At 33.7% G+C, this 17,935-nt stretch overlaps 1 protein-coding gene and 1 long non-coding RNA gene across 2 annotated transcripts in view; one reads left to right on the forward strand and one right to left on the reverse strand.

The window, feature by feature from the left end:
- LOC129146626 (uncharacterized) overlaps positions 1–8,043 on the forward strand; it is a 59,686-nt gene extending 51,643 nt beyond the window's left edge. Inside the window, exons 5-6 of the long non-coding RNA XR_008553545.1 lie at positions 7,202–7,258; positions 7,881–8,043. This is a non-coding gene — a long non-coding RNA (uncharacterized LOC129146626). The remainder of the gene's footprint in view (positions 1–7,201; positions 7,259–7,880) is intronic.
- The window catches only part of LRP1B (LDL receptor related protein 1B), a 1,722,250-nt gene that overhangs the window by 110,519 nt on the left and 1,593,796 nt on the right, over positions 1–17,935 (reverse strand). Inside the window, exons 72-77 of the mRNA XM_054699700.1 lie at positions 17,511–17,633; positions 10,869–10,994; positions 7,870–8,007; positions 5,342–5,476; positions 2,343–2,462; positions 29–270 (exon numbers count right to left, since the gene is read on the reverse strand). Of these exons, the coding sequence (XP_054555675.1) occupies positions 29–270; positions 2,343–2,462; positions 5,342–5,476; positions 7,870–8,007; positions 10,869–10,994; positions 17,511–17,633 (884 nt within the window). The remainder of the gene's footprint in view (positions 1–28; positions 271–2,342; positions 2,463–5,341; positions 5,477–7,869; positions 8,008–10,868; positions 10,995–17,510; positions 17,634–17,935) is intronic.

The raw sequence follows: 17,935 nt of genomic DNA on the forward strand, positions 1-17,935 counted from the left end.
CTTCAAATAGTCAATGTTATTTACTTACAATCAAGCCACTGTTTGCTTGCCTTTTTTCTCTGCCATGAATCCTTTTGTAGAAAATTCCTCCTGGATTAAACTGAGTACTCCATATAATCATATCTCTTTGATAATATACATCCATCCCTGTTATCCTTGAATTATGTTCAATATGAGAAATTTGTTGATGATCACCACTGTAGTTGAATGGATATATAAAACCCAGGATATCAGTGTCATTAGCAATGTAGAGAACTTGATCTTCAGAGCCTGGAGATTATTATAATAAAATACAAAAATAAAGTAAATTTCAACTAATTTGAAAGCAATTATTATACTTTTAAATTATTGCTGTGAGTTATTATTGTTATAGTTTCTTAATAAAAATCAAACAAATTTATACAATTTTTTCATCTTTGTAACTAATGTTTCTAATACACACTGACCTAAACATTTCAGAATTAATAACGATGTTGGTATTCCTAGGGCCAAGCTTACCTTATGACTAGAAATTAGGTATGTAGATAAGATACTCTTTTTTTTTTTTGAAGAGAGACTTCTAAGTAGAAGTGTCAACATATTGTATTCTAATGCTTTTTTCTAATAAGTGTCAACATATTGTATTCTAATGCTTTGATTTTCAATATTTAGATGTTTTATTGTGTACTTATTAAGCTTCAAGCATTACTGAACATTTAATATATGCACCTGAGTGATCATAACCCTAGGCTAAGAAGAGAAAATAAACACACCCATTTTCTTCTCACATTGCTATATTTTAAATGTTATTTTGCTTTTATTACAAAAAAAAAACTCTAGCATTTATTACATTAAAGTGCCATAAGTATCAATATTATTAAGAATTTTTCTAAATGAAATGCTTTTGCTTTAAGTTTTAACACCTACAATACAATATGGATATCATTTGCATACTGTAAAAAGTAAGACCCTAAAGTAAATCCAGAAAATATTAAAGAAAATATTAATGAAAACACAAAGACAGACTTATTTGCAAATATAGTATCTGAACATTTAAAAATAATAATAATAATACATAATGAATGAGGTGTAGTTCATTTGGGCAACAGTTCTCACTTAGCATATGTTTACTATGTTCAGGTGACTATATTTTGCCTTCCAGTTTATCGCCTCTTTTTACTACACCCATGGAAAGAAGGGAATAGCATTCTAATTACACAGATGAGGAGTTGAGGCTCAGATCAATTAACAACTTCTTCAAGGCCAGCTTACTCAGAAAGATGCAAAGCTGGGATTCTAACTCCATGGTCCATCCTCAACCTGCTACATCAAGCTGTTTTCCTCTTGTAATAACTTTTGTACTAACATTGTGCAGTCATGCCCTACAGCTAACAATATTTAAATTAGCATATTGTTTTCTAAAAAATAAAATGAGCATAAAAATCCATAGCTAAAGGAATCACATATACCTGTCTGTTATATATTTAAAAATATATTCATATAAATATCTGAATTTGAAAATATGATTTTATTTTAAAACCTTATCCAAAATTCCACTTAACTTATGACGCTAACCTTTAACCTGCTATTTTTATCCCAAATGTATAATGATGTTTTAAAATATACCACAGTAGGTCCTAAAGAAAGATCATTTATAATCTATCTTAATGCTTTTCAAGCTTTTACCACCTCCTGCCAAACCATTTTAAGCAGAAAAATTATATTTTAGTGTTAAAACATAATTTTCAAAATAGTTTCATTTGACATTCTATAGGTTTACACTAATGATTAAAACTTGGCTCTGTTGTTTATATCCTTTTTTTTTTTTTCTTATTGAGCTAACAGTGGTTTATAACACTGAATGTGATTCAGAAGTATAGGATCACACCCTTCAGGTGTTATTACCACACCTCACCCACCACCAAGACACCTAGAGTCCCCCACCATAGTCCATTGGACCCCCTCCACTCTTTGCTAAGTGAAGTAAATTAGAAGGAAAAAGGCAAGTGTTGGATGGTTTCACTTTTATGTGGATATAGAGAAAAAAATCAAAGGGTCAGACAAACCAAACCAATAACAAAACCTAGAAATCTGACTGTAGCATAGAAGCTACCAGACAGGAAAGGCACAGAAGTGATTTTTGAAAGAACCATGTATTTGACAATCATGTCATAGACCATCCCAAGTTAAGCTGATTCAAAATGAAAACGAATTGACTGCCTCAATTAATTGGCATTTAAAAAAGATTTATTTTATATTATCAAACATGAAGTAATTGCTCAAATACAACATAAAACAACTTCTACTATAAGATGCTTACAGTAAAATTGTAGGAGCATTTGAAGTAATAGTTATAACTTTACCTTTTGCTATGCAGGTGTTATTTCTTTCTTGAAAATTCTGGTCACACACACATTTATATGATCCTTCCACATTTATACATTGGTGGGAACATGTATCAAACACTAAACATTCATTAAGGTCTACAAAAGAAAAACTCAGAATCATCATGCCCCTAATTAGCACTTTTAATTCTTAAATATTTCAAAGCCGATAATTTTTTTCCCTTCAACTTCCCATTCCTATTTCCTTCACTGACTTTTAGAAACTCCTAAGTTTGTGACTTGCTGTGTAGTATTTTTAGGCCATAATCATTTTTTTTCACACTTATAATAATTGATCAATTATTTGCACATTGCTTATTTATACATTTAACACATTGAACAATCTATTTCAAACTTCCCTAGTATTTTCTTTCACTCAAGCAAACACTTCTTGATGTGTCCTTTAGTGCTGTGTCCAGTACCTACCTCCATACCATCACATGTCATTTGCTTTTCTTTTGTCCTATAACATCCTTGCTCACCTAGACAAAATTTCCTACTCATATCTAAGATTCACCTGAAGTGAAGCCTTCATTGCTGTTTACTGACAGTAGTGGTTCTCTGTCCCATAGTTTTCACTCTATGCTGAATTGGTGTCTCTCTTATAGTACTGTTAATGCCACATTTCAGATACGGTATATATTAATACCCCTACTTGTCCATCAGCCACTAGAAGGCATTCATTATGTATGATTTACTCATTCTTTTACTGCCAGCATTTGTACAATTCCTGGCAGAGAATGAAAATATGAATACACATCTAATATACTTCCCGGTTTCATAGAAATGAAGTGATTATGAAACGAAGACAATGAGTTACAAATATGCCTGTATATAAATGTATGTAAACCATAAGTAATCAATAAATAAATCACAAGCAACAGACTATAGCTTAGCACATGTTCTAATTTTTATGGTTTATGCAGGACCAGAATCGAAGTCAAGTGATTTTGAAGAACATCTACTTTCTCTCTCTTTTTTCCATCTACTTTTGCTTTCAATCAGCACAAGTCTTTATGCTCTTGTAGTTGCTCTAATTATGCAATAAACCCCGTTTAAGAATGCCTTTTCTTAAACTTGAAAACTTTAGGACAGGAGGTGTAAAAATAATTATCTTTTGTTTATTACTTGAGAGCTTCAATACTAGAGATAAGGATTTTCAAATTGATACTTGTAAATAACACAGAAAGGCTTAAACTTAGGGTTCTGATTTTGTTGTCTCTGATGTGAGCGTTGTCCAAAAGGAACCAAAGCTCTCCCATGGCAATTTATGCCTGTATTTTTATAATCAGTGAATAAAGCACAGCTCTCTATTTTCTTACCTAGAAGAATGTATTTGGGGTATTACTCACTTCTAGGTATCAGTAAAAATGTCATTTCTGTCTGAGAATTCCATTTCTACTCTCAGAATAAGGATGATGGAACCCCAGTTGTCAGTTGTCTATTATGTAAAGTCTCTCCCCTTTTTCTGATGTGCCAAGTCCCTAATTTCAGAATAAATACACCTGGTCCCATCCATTACTCTTTGGAATATATATCCATGCAAATTTTCTTTCTGTATATTTATTAAATTTTGGATTTATCTTTTAAATTGTTCATCCATCCAGTCTGAGAAGAACTCAGTTGGGTGGGGTAATTTTCTTTGTGCCCCAATAGTGTCAATTGTATTAAATAAGGGAGCAAATTTTATTGGAATTTAGGAATTACTTAGCCATCCAACAAAAAATGATATCAACTTTCAAACTAGTTTATAAAAATCAAATGCTACTTACAGGTTATATTTGCCATGGGATTAAAAATAAAGAAATTATGTTAAATAAAATAAAATTATCTTAAAGAAAATTTCTAAATTTCATGTGTTCACAGGAAATAGCACTCTATATTTAAAATTAATGTTATTTGAAATTAAAATCTTGAAGAGATTGTATATATGTGCTTTTTATACAATTGATAGAATGTATCTAGGAAAGAGGAAATAGTCTAGCCTTAAGAAATACTTTGCTTTTTAATTAGAATAGAGAAAACTTAGGTTGCCAGTTTTCAGTATTCCATATTAAAGAGAAACAATATTGAATGAATGATTCAAATAAGCACATAGCTTAAAATGTAAGTAAATAAGACACTACTTCCCCTTTGGGTGAATATATTTAATTCATTCAATAATTCCATTTTGATTGACACAATGTAAAATCACTTTTTTTTATCCAAGCATAAAATAGATGGCAAAAAAGGAAAACAGTAAATGAAAGCATTTTAGTATTTAAATTTACCCTTGATAAATCAGACTCAGATAATTAACATTTGGCTCAAATCACAACAATTTCAATTTTAGCACAAAAACTGGCAGAAGGTACACACATAAGTCTAATTTTCATGACTTTATAGTTTAAGTCCTGATGTAAATCACATTTACACACAATCTACAATGAGATTCTGGCTATCTTGTATGCTCAATTTATAAATGATCTCAAGCAAGTTGAATTTTATTTAGATCCTGCCTTTGAATTGTAAAAGACATAACTTCATACCATAAAGCATTAGGAAGTGGGGTTAGCAAAAAATACTACAATGCTCTAAAAATGAATTAGCTATTGTAGTATTGCAAATGCCACAACTCAAGAGAAATGAGTCATCATAAACATGTTTTTGAAGTGCCTCTAATTCTCCAACAGTTCCTGAACTAGCAATTCTACTACTTGCATTTCAAAACACAATTGTAACAGTACAATTTAATTTCCTGCAGGTCTGCTATAGAAAAGGCTTTGTAGCCTCAGAAATGGTTAGCTTAGCCATACAAACAAATAGATTCTTGACCCCCATGAACTTCCACTCTCATAAGTAAAAAGAAAAACCAAACAGCATCCTCTAGATACACATCATTTTGATAAAAATCAATCCCCTGTCATCTTGCAATTTAGCAGTTTTAGAGTCTTATAACCTAAAGATCTAAGAGCTGTTGTAGAGGAAATGTACTATACCTTCACACTGTCTGTTTTTCATGTTTCTCTGAAATCCAGGTTTACAGCGACAGAAAACAGATGTTTTTATTTGATTACAATATGCATCATCTCCACATAGATTCACATTATCTTCACAGGTATATTCAGTTGGAACTAGGATTCAAAAATATGATCAACACTAGTGTAATTCTAATTCTTAAAGTAGGAGTTTACCCTTTTTGTTAATTTGAAATTTTATTCTTTATTCCATTTGGTCTTCTCTTGATAGAAGCCCTCATTTCTTATAAAGGTATAAAAACAGATTAAAAACTGAATTAATTTACATTGAATATGATTTAGACCAAGCTACCAAAAGATGATCTTTACAGCTTTAGCTACACTGCTTTTTAAAAGGAAGTCAAGAGTGAAAAACTCTAATTGTTTCAAATGCATCTCTATTTAAAGGGAGGAACATAGCATGGGTGCCATTTTCCCCTCCCCTCCCACTTACACGTAGGCACCTTGCATTAGAAGTCCCAGTATCCTGCTTCCTGAATGGGAGGGAGGCAAGAAAGGAGGGAGGTAGATATCTAAATTATCTAAATTTGGTGGGGGGCGGGGGGGTGGGGGATGATACAGGGACTGGAGCAGAGACATGTACAGACACTTGGATAAGAGGTTGGAAGAGACATATGAAGAGGTTGTTCCTGGTTCTTGGCAGAGACAATGGCAGCTGTTATCTTGATGTGGTATATATATGTATTTTTTTTTTTTATTTTGAGGGTCTCCCTTCTGTTCTCTGGGATGTTCTTAACCCCTTATTGTGATTCCCTGCCAGACCTTATCTTAGACTTGTGGCAAGCTTTTGGGCCAACCCTATTTGGCTGGGAGTTTGCCCACAGGGAATGGGTAATTTGGGGAGTTTTACTGGAAAACAATTATCTGTAATTCTTTCTTTTCTCTCTTTCTGCACACCAAGTCTACTAAAAAAGTTCACACTAAGACTTCCTTTGCCTTTTTGCATGTGGATGGTAGGACCCTCCTAAAAGCAAGTAACCCTTAACAGTTTGGGTTTCCTTTTTACCCATAAACCTACACTAAAATAAGGACAGACTATCTTTACAGAGGTATGATGTATGACTACTAAGTCCTTCTCACAGAACCAACATATTTCCTAGAAGCTACCCAGAGATATGCACATTTTTTGCTAATGTAGCACATTATTATCATCATTTTTTAAAGATTTATTTATTTTTATACAAGAACCGGGGTACAGGTCAGATGCATGGGAGGGTGAGAGGATTCACTGGAGACAGAGCAGGGAACAAAACAGGCAGACTGAAGAAATACACTGCTGAGGGGAGCAGCGGGTGCAATAGGAGAGGTCTGCCGTGCCATGTGGGAATCTTCCTGGCTGGCCAGGATTGAACCTGCTCTGCAGAGGCTGAGGACAACTTCACAGCGTGGCACTCAACTGCCTGCACCACCAGGGAGGCCCATAGCACATTATTAAACTTTGTATTCAGGAATTCAAAGAGTACTGTCCCCTTACTTAGCAATTCATCTAAATCAGTAGTATCTAAATTTTTTCAATCTGAATACATATACAAGGGATAGCCTTTGAGTATGTAATATGCTCCAATCATCATGGGCTGCAATACAAGTTAGCATAAATGATGTGTTATTTGTAGTTCCCAGTAAATAGTTGTGACCTCACTGCTTTATTTCCCATTCAGGGAAACATCTTAGAATACATATAAATGAGAGGGCATTGTTAGAGGGATAACCTTGAATTAACTCTACTTAAGTAAATTTAACAAGAAATATAAGAACTTTAGTTATCAGGATTGTAACCATTATTAATCTTCACTAAGTCTTTAATATTTTTCAATTATTTAGAATGTCCCAGTACCAGTGGAATTATACAATTGATATGATATATGTAGTGAAATCCTGGTAGGTATTACTCCTTTACTCAGTGGGAAACAACTTAGATTCATTAAAAAACAAACAAAAACAAATGGAAATTATTTTGTGATTTTTATAACGAATCTGAATTTAGAGTCATTAACTTTATTATTTTTCTAAATATGGAAAATCAGATATCAAACACTAAACACAGAATTAGCAATCAAGACCTAATGACTTAACTGAATGCTCTAACCAAATAATGATGGCTTCTTTAAGAATTTGGCAAATGATTAAAACTTTTAACCTTTGACTATAGTATTTAGACCTTTCTACCAACTGTTATGTTTTTAAAACTCAAAAATACTATAGTTTATAAAATAAAATATAAGAAATACAGATTTCTTGCTGACATCAAAATTTTTATTCCCATATTAACTTGTCAGCTTCACTTCTAGCAAGGGGACTCATTGCAAAATTAACATTTCTCACATTTTGCAAGTGATATTCTAAGGTTACTTTGGCAAAGGTTTAAAAACACATTACTTAAGCATGTCTGAAGAGTAATCTTTTCTCATAATAAAGAAAATTTTAGTCATATTGAAACAGAAATTAGAACTGCATAACACTGCACTTTGTTTAACAGAAAACAAACTCACTTATTCTGCAGCTTTGTTCATCTGAACCATCTCCACAGTCATCAAGTCGATCACACTGAAGATCCATGGGGATGCACTTCTTATTGCTACAAGCAAACTCATCTTTTTTACAGGGTCTTGCCTTGGATGTCAGCTTACCTACAGAGTCATTAAAAAAATGATCAGTGCTTCACAGAAAAAAACACAAAGGTTTTTGTTTTATTTTTTTTAGTTAATTGAGCACAAAACACGTTCAATATTTTACTAAATACTATTGAGGGTGCCCAAAAGAGTCCCCCTCACCCCAACACCCCTCACCCAAGATCTTCAGAACTGGTCTTCTCAAGATGCCTTCCCTGGCAGGAGAGTATTTTGAGTAAGAGAAATGAAATTCCCTGAGGCTAAGGAGAAGCTTCTTTTTTTGTCTAAGTCTTTCACCCCTCCCTCATGAGAAAGATCATGAAGTCCTAAGCACCCCTCTGTTGTCCTTTTTTTTTTTTTTTTAATCAGTGAAGCTATTACTGCTTCCCCTGTTATGACCTAGAAGAATGAAGTTGGGGACAGTGAGTCTCATTCAGTTGCAGGTTTAACAGTAAAAATATCTAAGAATCTTATCTTTACCATTAGAGTATGAGGCAACCCCTTATTATTTAACATGTAAAGTCTCTTCATCTCTCTTTGATGTGCCAAGTTCCTAAGCAGAGGATAAATGAGTTTGCTCCATAATTATTCATAAGTTATAACCAAATAAATTCTCCTTGCATATGTTGTTAAATTGATTGTTTTTCCTTTGTCAGCCTGTCTTATGCTATTTAGATTACTGCAAACCCAGAAAGTAAGGGGCGGTTTCTCTTTTGCTCCCTGAAAGTGAGAAAACCATGGGCTCACAATCTTACACTTGGAGTTCTTGGGGGAGAAATGAAAACATTTTGAATATTTAGAATTTTTTCAAAAATAACATTGTCTTTATTTGCAGAGAATTGAACAGGAGTTTACTGTCTGAAACTTTAATGTTGTCTTTTTTTTTCCCCTCAATTACTTTACCTCTACTTGTGGAGAAGGAAATCATATGCTATATAAAAACCTTCAAAGAAAGATATTTGTATAAGTAAACTGTAGCAAAACATAGTAAGACTGAGCAGAGTTTTGAGTAAAATCATAATGAAAACTGATTCTATTGAGGGATGCATGTAATTGGGTACAATTCAAATGAAATCATTTACTTGCATGCATCCAAAATAATAAAAGAAGAGTCTGTGAAAATATGATTTAGGTGAAAAAAACCCTAGTAATATGTATGTGCTATGGCAAAGTATTATTTCAACAGGATTTATGATTTTTCAATACCACAAAAAATAAAGGAGGGGGGCAACAATTCTCATTCTCTGAGTGGTAGAAAAAATAGTAAATGAGGGACCAGGAAAAAGACTAATACAAAGTAAAAATCTAAATCAACAAGCAACTATAAACCAGAGACACACTGGGGAGGGGGATGGGGAGTGGTAGGATTAGGGTCAAAATAAGGGGGGTGCAATTGTATGGGGAATATAACCAAAATGAAAATGCAACATTGTGCAAAAATGAAAAATGATGTAAGAATTATATAAAATATTAAAAAATAGTAAATGAGTAATCTCCCACCACCTCTGCCTATCTCCACCCCATTTGAGCCTTTAGCAGTTATAATGATGTAAAAGTGTGAAGTGGGGACAGGAGGCAGCAATAGCTGAAGTAGCCCGTGTCAAGCCTCTGAAAAGAATAGAAATCAGCTCCTTGTTGTGGTTTCAGAATCGGTCTTTCATTGCTTAAATAGTCTCACTCTAGTCCTATGCATGCTCTCCCTCTGGTGCCTGGAGGAATCTCCCAGGCAGCATGGTGTGCCAGCTTAAGTCTGCTAATTATGTTTGCAGGGACTGGGGGGGACAACAAAATGGGCATACAAATCAATGTGGGATGAAAACAAAGGCAGGAAATAGCATCTCCACATCTGCAAGAAAGAGGTCAGGGCACACTTGGGCTATGTTTCTATAGTGGTTCAACACCCATTTCACTATAAGGGGGCATGTGATTCAAATATTATGTCAGTCATCAGTGTAAAAAAAATAATAACAATATAAAACACAACAAAACAAAAAAAGACAATTATAAACCAGAGACATCCTGCAGGGGAGAAGGAGCACAGGGGACTGTGACAATATTGCACGGGTACATTGGCGAAGGAAATTCTATGGGCACTACGCCTGGGGTGGGGGGAAAGCAAATATTGTTTAAAAATGAACAATGATGTAAAAAATTTAAAAACCATATTATGTCAGTTCATATGTTTCCCACTTGCCACTCCAAAAACACATTTTTAAAGTTTTACATATTGATTCATTTGCAAGTTGTAATAAAATTATGATAAACTACCATATATTTAATTTCTAATATCTGTCATTTGAACTGCAATTATGTAAGACATAACATTGTATTTACCCTATAGAAATTAATGCCCTATTTCCACAGGAAGATGTTTGAGTCTTTACCCTTGGTAGGATTTTTTCTTTAAGTAATACACTGTCTCAGACAAGTTGCAGTCAGGATTTGTTACCAATTGATTTTACTGCATACTTGAGTAAAGCTTTAGGTTTTAAGATTTCTATTTTTTAATTTCAGAGTTATGGAAAAGGGTTTGTATATACAAACACACAATCTATATAAGCCTTCTCCTCTCAAGCAACTATTCAAAAGAGAAAACATTAAACCACTATGTTGTTTCTCTTAAGCATTGTTGTCTCTCTATGATCAACAGAGATTTACAAACTAATATAGACGCTGGATAAAGTTGCATGGCTCAACTATGAGATGAAATGTTAATAGATTATTTTCATATCTTGATAGCAGATCGAGTGCCTGATAAAGATACTTTCAAACATGTCAAACATGCCACATGGAAGACATTATCTTAATTCCTTGAGTCCTGAAAGTATTGCATGTTGCAATTGTCACTAAATCAGTAATTTCACATTAAAAGGATTTACCACCACAATGATCTTCATCTGAGTTGTCTCCACAGTCATCAACCCCATTGCACATTTTCTCATACTGTAAGCATATTCTGTTGTTTCTGCATCTGTGAGGTCTTGTGGGTGGACAAAGAAATTTGACTGAAAAAAAAAAAGAAGCTCCTTTGGGTACATGGATTAATGAAGAAACAACATTTTGTCTTCTTTTTCTTTCACTGCAAATCTATAGTGTAGGTTATTGGAATATTTTTTGTTTGTAAAGTTAGAAAGTAGGTCTTATTTAGATACTACATACTATATCTGCATTTAAATACTACAATAATGTGTGACAATAGAAATGTATGATCCTATTTATTTCTATTAATGATAGAAAAGTGGGCAGAGCTGAAATGTTGCATGGAGTAAGTAAAAGAATCAAACTCCATGGTCTCATTTCTAGATGTCTTATCTTAGCTGTCTTCACTTGGTATACCAAATTAATTTATACCTATGGTTTATACAATACACTATGACATTTAGCGATCTAAAAGAGCAATTACACACAGACTAGAGCTTGAACAAGCATATATAATAATTTAAAATAAGCATTCAATGGAAAAAAAAATCCCAGAAATATTATAGCTGTTTTTCTTACTCTGTACACAAGTACACATGCATTTGAGGCATAAGGTTATCTTGGTTACTAATTTTCAGTTTGCATAAGAGTGTATGTATTGTACGTGTGCACATGAATGTGTCTTTGAATGCACATGCCTGTGTGCGTGTGTGTGTGTGTGTTGGGAAGGGTGGAAACGACAACAAAACAACAAAAGTCAGGGAATTATATACTTGTCTTTTACTGCTTCTCTTCTGAAGAATTCCTCCCCTAGAGTAGGGAACAACTCTAATAACTGCATCTTTACATGTTGAAATACTCTGGGTCTCTGTTTGGGTCCCCTGATGTCCTCACTCTTTTTTTTTTCTTTTTTAAAAAGACTTATTTATACATACAAGAACTGGGGTGTAGACTAGAGGTGCGGAGGAGGGGGTGGCATGAGAGTGAGAGGATTTACAAGAGACAGAGTGGGGGGCAGAACAGGCAGATCTACTGAAATATACTGCTGAGAGGAGCAGCTGGAGAGGCAGGAGAGGTCTGCTGCACCAAGTGGGTAGCTCCCTGGATGGTGGGGATGAAACTGGTGCTGCAGTGGCAGGCAATAGCTTGATAGTGCTGTCTTTAAGCCCTGTGCCACCAGGAAGGCCCTTTTCTCACTCCTAAATTGCCTACGTAGACATCCCCGTCAACTCTCATGGATTTACCTGATATTATAACCTGAAGATTTTATATTTGCTATTTAATTCTAGCATCTCACAATTAATTATAGAACATCTCAGAATGTAAGAATGAATTTCAAAAAGTTCAAAGCACAATTCTTTATCATTTTCTCTTGACCCTTTTCTTCCCAAACTTAAGCTTTGTCCTCTTCCCTAGGTCAGTTAGTGGCACATCATAGTTCTATATCTAGACTTATTCTAAATAGATTCCTCTCATTGATCTTCAGCTCCTATTAGCCAACAAGTTCACTTAATATTGTCCCCCTAACTTGCCCTCCTCTCTCCATGCTGTCCTCTCCAGCTAAAATCACAGTAGCTCAGTTCATTATTTATTACTGAAATGACTGCAAGAGAATCCTAAATTTCTCAGATTCATTGTCCAACCTACGATCCACCAAAAGCCACAACAGTACACCTAACACATTAATTTTATCATCTCTTTCATAATTATCTATCACTTTCAGTATAAAATTTAAGGGATGTTATGTGCATAGTAGATTTATCAGTACCTTGCTGATTGCACTCCTACAGCTTCATCCTTTATCAATCTTAATATTTTAGCAATACCACTTTATTACAGGTGTTAAATATTTTATACTCCTTCTTGCCTGACCTCCTTGTTTTAATTAATATGGTACTTATGCCAAGCATAGTTTCTCCCTTTAGGTCTTTTAGGGAGTGTCTCTTTAATTGCTCAAACCTCATGTTATAAGACACTCTAATTTCTCACTTTAGTTTTCGGAAGTATGTTGTCATATCTTTGCATTCTATTTTAAATTCAATTAATGAAACAACAATTGTTGAGGGGCAGACATTTGATTCTACCTCCTTCTTATTGCTATTTTCTCATCAAACTCATAGACAATACTCTGTTCATTCACTGAGGACTGTAGCACCTTACCCCTCAGATTATTCTCTCCAATCAAATTCTTCCCAACATCCTAGATGATTTCAACATCTACATGAGAACATCAACAATATCTGTGTTTCTTAGTCCTTTGAGTTTCTCATAGCCATTTTTTTAAAATGTAGATGTAATTGACATATAATATTATACTTGTTTCAGGTGTCTAAAATAATGGTTTGATATTTGTATATAGTGTGAAATGATCACATTAAGTCTAATGATCACATTAGTTTACATCTATCACAATACTTGTCACATTTTTTTCTTTGAGATGAAACTTTCAAGATTCACTCTCCTAGCAACTTTCAAATCTCAATGTCATTTTAATCTAACCCACATAGGCCACCCACATTCTGAGAAGATTGTGAACATTGGTGGATTTCAACTAATTTTTCTTTTTAAGTCAGTTAATGACAGTTTCTTTTGTCCACGGATAAAAATAATGCACATGGGTACAGCTGAATTTGCTAATTCCTACAATTGCTACATTTATAAAACCACTAATTTGAATGTTCCAAATTCTGACCACATTCTCCCTTCATTTCCAACTTTATAATTTTACTGGTTTCATGAAGATCTTTTTCCAACCTTTGCTGAGACTTTAGTTTGTTGATACATTGATCTTTTCCCAGTCTACCAGTGCCTTTGGTTTTTGATTTCCCTCTGTATTGACATTAAATCCCATGTTCTATCTTTTTACTTACTCATTCTGCAAATACTTTTTAGTAACATATTGTATGTTGGTCACTATCTTAAATACTGTTTTAGAAACTAACTGTCATATGAAATAATCTGCATTCTCTGGCTTTTTTCTGTTTCATCTTAATTATCTAAAAAATCCCAACCAAAGATCAATGAAATGATATGTTTTACCAGTTTCTACATCTGGGAAGTCCAAGAATGCTGCAGCTGTTCATACCGCAGGACACGGACAATTGGTGCCATAAGTGTGAATATTTATCAATGCTAAGTGGGCCCTGAATATCATTTACAATTCGTGTGTGTGTGTGGGGAGGGGTGTGTTTGGTTATATACACATGACATATATATGATATCACACATTCAAACATTTATATATATTTATGCTGCTGCATTATAATATACAATAATGATTCAAATCTGTGTTCCTTTAAAACCTTCTATAGCCTTCTACAGTCTACTTATAAGCATGGCTCCAACTACATGTTAAAAAGTCAAAATAAAACAAAGATTAGAAATTTGTTAACATTTTATTATACCTGCACACCCAACTCCATCTATATGTCTATGAAATATTTCAATATATTTACACACAGAGAAGAAGTCACTACTTCTTGAAAAAATATTTTTTTCAACTGCATTGATCTAATTTTCTATTTCCTCTTCAGGAATCATTCTATTTTTCTTGAAACATTTTAATTGGCATCATTTTTTGGCCACACTTTTTCTTTTTGTGGTCACTTACCTGAGTTTCTTCTGATTTCTCTTATTTAAATATTTTGTGTCCCTCAACATTTTATCCTAATTCACTCTTTTCTTATACTTTACTACCATCTAGTCTAAATTGTATGATTCTTTAGTATGCATCATATTTTATGCTGACTCTTGATTTTATATGCCTACACCAGCTATTGAAGCTCAGGGAACAAACCTCAAGTGCCTACTTGAAATCTCTAACTGAATCCCACCTCCGATGCAGCTCAAACCAGACTTCCAATTTTCACTTGCAAAACTTTACCATGTCCCCCATCTATTCAATGTATATGTATATATCTTTAAGAAAAAATACCCTATAAATTAACCTGGCAACTTCCTCTCCCTTGTCCCCATTCCAATCAAATAGCTAATCCAATTTATTTTCCCTTTTAAACAACCTACAAATCTGTAAAGATTGCTATCACCTGCTATCATTATCTTAATTCAAGCTACCAGCATAGTTTTCCTAGAGTACTGTTATTGTCTTAACTAGCCTTGCCCCTTTCTATGGGATATTTGTAAAATATAAATATCCCCATGTACCACCACTGTTTAAAACTTGTTCGTATTTTTTTTTAATTTATTTTTATTTATACAAGAACCAGGGTATAGGCCAGATGCTCGGGAGGGTGAAAGGATTCACCAGACACAAAGCAGGGAACAGAACAGGCAGAACGATGAAATACACTGCTGAGGGGAGCAGCAGGCAAGACAGGAGAGGTCTGCTGCACCATGTGGGTTGCTCCAAGGCCGGCAGGCATCGAACTGACACTGCAGAGGCTGCAGACAGTTTTACAGCACTGCTAGCTCAATCACCTGTGCCACCAGGGAGGCCCTAAAACTTATTAGAACTTTTAATTGCTTTTAGACCAAGTCTAAAAATCCCTACCCAGACTCAAAGTTCTAGGTATATTTCTGGACCCTTTAATTTGATTCTAAACCAATAGATGTATTTTGCTCCGTACAATCTAGACATGTGGATCTTTCCATTTCTCCAGAAAGCTGTGGCTTGCTCTGCTTAAGGACTTTCTAGACCTTGTTTCCTTTGCTTCTCAACATTTTAAATCCACTTTCCATTCATCCTGATCCCTTTACCTAATTGGCAGTAATATAATTCTCAGATTCCAAATCAAATATTATTTCTCATTACCCAAGGCTGAAAAATCCCTCTGTATTATACTTTTATAACTTACTGTACTTCAATATGTATATTATAGTTTGTAAGTATATGCATACATATAGTTTTTACAAATATATACAGTTTATAAATACTATATATATATGTATTTATTTATGATCATTAGTATACATTCCTTTCCTACTAAATTCTCAATTCTGTTATGTCAAGCCCATGTCTGTGTTTCTCATAATCACAACACCAAAACTAGACAGTCTCTAGTTTAGCAAGTATTTATCAAATTAATGAATGATTCATTGTCCCATACTGTTCAATATCCCTATGGTACCTTTTAGCCTCAATCTCTCAAAAACTATCTCTTTGAATTTTGCTTTAGGCAGAATTCACCTTTTCCTTTCGACCTTATCTATCTTTTACTTAATTTTACCATTTCCAGAAAGGCAATACATAAGAATTATTATTTATAAACAAGAACAATATTTTGTCAAAGAGAACTATGTGGTGTTTACTTTTTTATCTCAGTTACTTAGTGCGATATCTGGCACATAATAACTTGGTTTCATGTTAATTCTGATTACTGAGGGACTGAAAAATCTTTCAGAGACTCAAGCTGGATCAAGTCTTTTAGGAACTGTGTGATGTATCACTGAGAAACATTTCTTGGTCCTGGAAATAATGGTAGTGTTGTGTAACTCTGGAGTTCCCCAGGATTAATTAACTACCTAACACTTTATATATTCACTTGCTACTTTTGTGCTTAAGTAGAATAGTGAATAGAAAAACAATAGCATTATTTACAAAATAATAGGTTCTGACTTGATGTAGGTAGATAAACTAATATTATTTTAATTTATTATGTTTGAGAAATAAAATCTCTAGTGATTCTCTACAGTCTACTTTGTAAGATTTTGTAAACACATTGACATTGATGTAGTTATATATTTAATTAGCTGTAGCTGCAGGAAATACCCTTCAAAGTCATTCTTTTTCTAATTTTAATACTTTAAATATAATGCTGCCTCTATGTTTTGGATTTATTTTTTATTAAACTATAACATCAACTATAGTTTAATCACCCATCAAAAAATATTGGTTTAACTTGATGCACCAAATAGAACAAAGAATTTAAATACACACACTCATGTTTTCTTTAATTCAACTGATATACATTTAGTTATCTCAAAAATAGTTCTTTCTTTAAATTAGAGGTAAAACTACCTTCCTGGCTATAATTAGATACAAAGAATGGAAAGAGAAACTAAAAATGTTTAACAAATATAAGAAGTTATTTGCTTTGGTTATCTAAAATTGCACATTTAGAGTTATTGGCTATATAAGCATATTTCTGACAACTATCAGTGAAGAGTAACAAATTTGAAGAAGCAATTCAGATTTAAATGTTAAAATAATTCTTAATTTCTCTGAACAACCTCAGAATCAGTAGTGGGTGGCTTGTACAATGACATGATTTTATTATTCACATTTTTTCCATGTCAGAATTTTTTTAGTCTAAAGTACCAATTTGATACAAAGCCAAAGTCCTTATATAAACCTCATTCATTGCAAAAGCCCAGCTTATCTAAGTCCTCCCCAACAGAGCAATCTGTCTGTTTAACAGTACTGGCATGTGCAAGTTTATATTAAGTAGTGTTTTCTATAAAGTCATAAGCTTTGAACAGGGTAATCTCTTATTATCTGAACAAAAGCTTTATCTGTGATTATACTTTATACACCTAACCTCAGGATGATGGATTGCAAGGTTCATCTCCCCACATCATGAGTCACTTCTGTACCTTCGATCAAGAGATGAGAGTATAAGCTAAAGCCACAATAAATGCCATACCACACATATCAGGGGCTTCATCAGAGTTGTCTCCACAGTCATCTTCACCATCACACACCCAGAAACGTAGTTTGCACAGGGAATTATTGCAAAAAAATTCGTCTGCTCTACATATATTTCCTCCTTTATTTCAAAACAAAAGAAAGATAGAGATATAGCACAATTAATGTCATTCAGCAGGACACATATCCCTTTAATCTTTAGCACCATAATTAGTTTCTCACTTCATTATCTATTTTTTCCTTGCCTAATACAAGGCATAAGAAAGGTACAACCTTTTTCTTTTTTAAAGATTTATTTATTTACACAAGAACAGGGGCACAGGCCAGATGTGTGGGAGGATGAGAGGATTAACCAGAGACAGAGTGGGGAACAGAACAAGCAAAGTGACTGAAATACACTGCTGAGGGGAGCAGTGGGTGAGA

This window comes from Talpa occidentalis, unplaced genomic scaffold (assembly GCF_014898055.3).
Source record: "Talpa occidentalis isolate TD23 unplaced genomic scaffold, MPIMG_talOcc4v2.1 talOcc4.3, whole genome shotgun sequence".
NCBI lineage: Eukaryota > Metazoa > Chordata > Mammalia > Eulipotyphla > Talpidae > Talpa > Talpa occidentalis.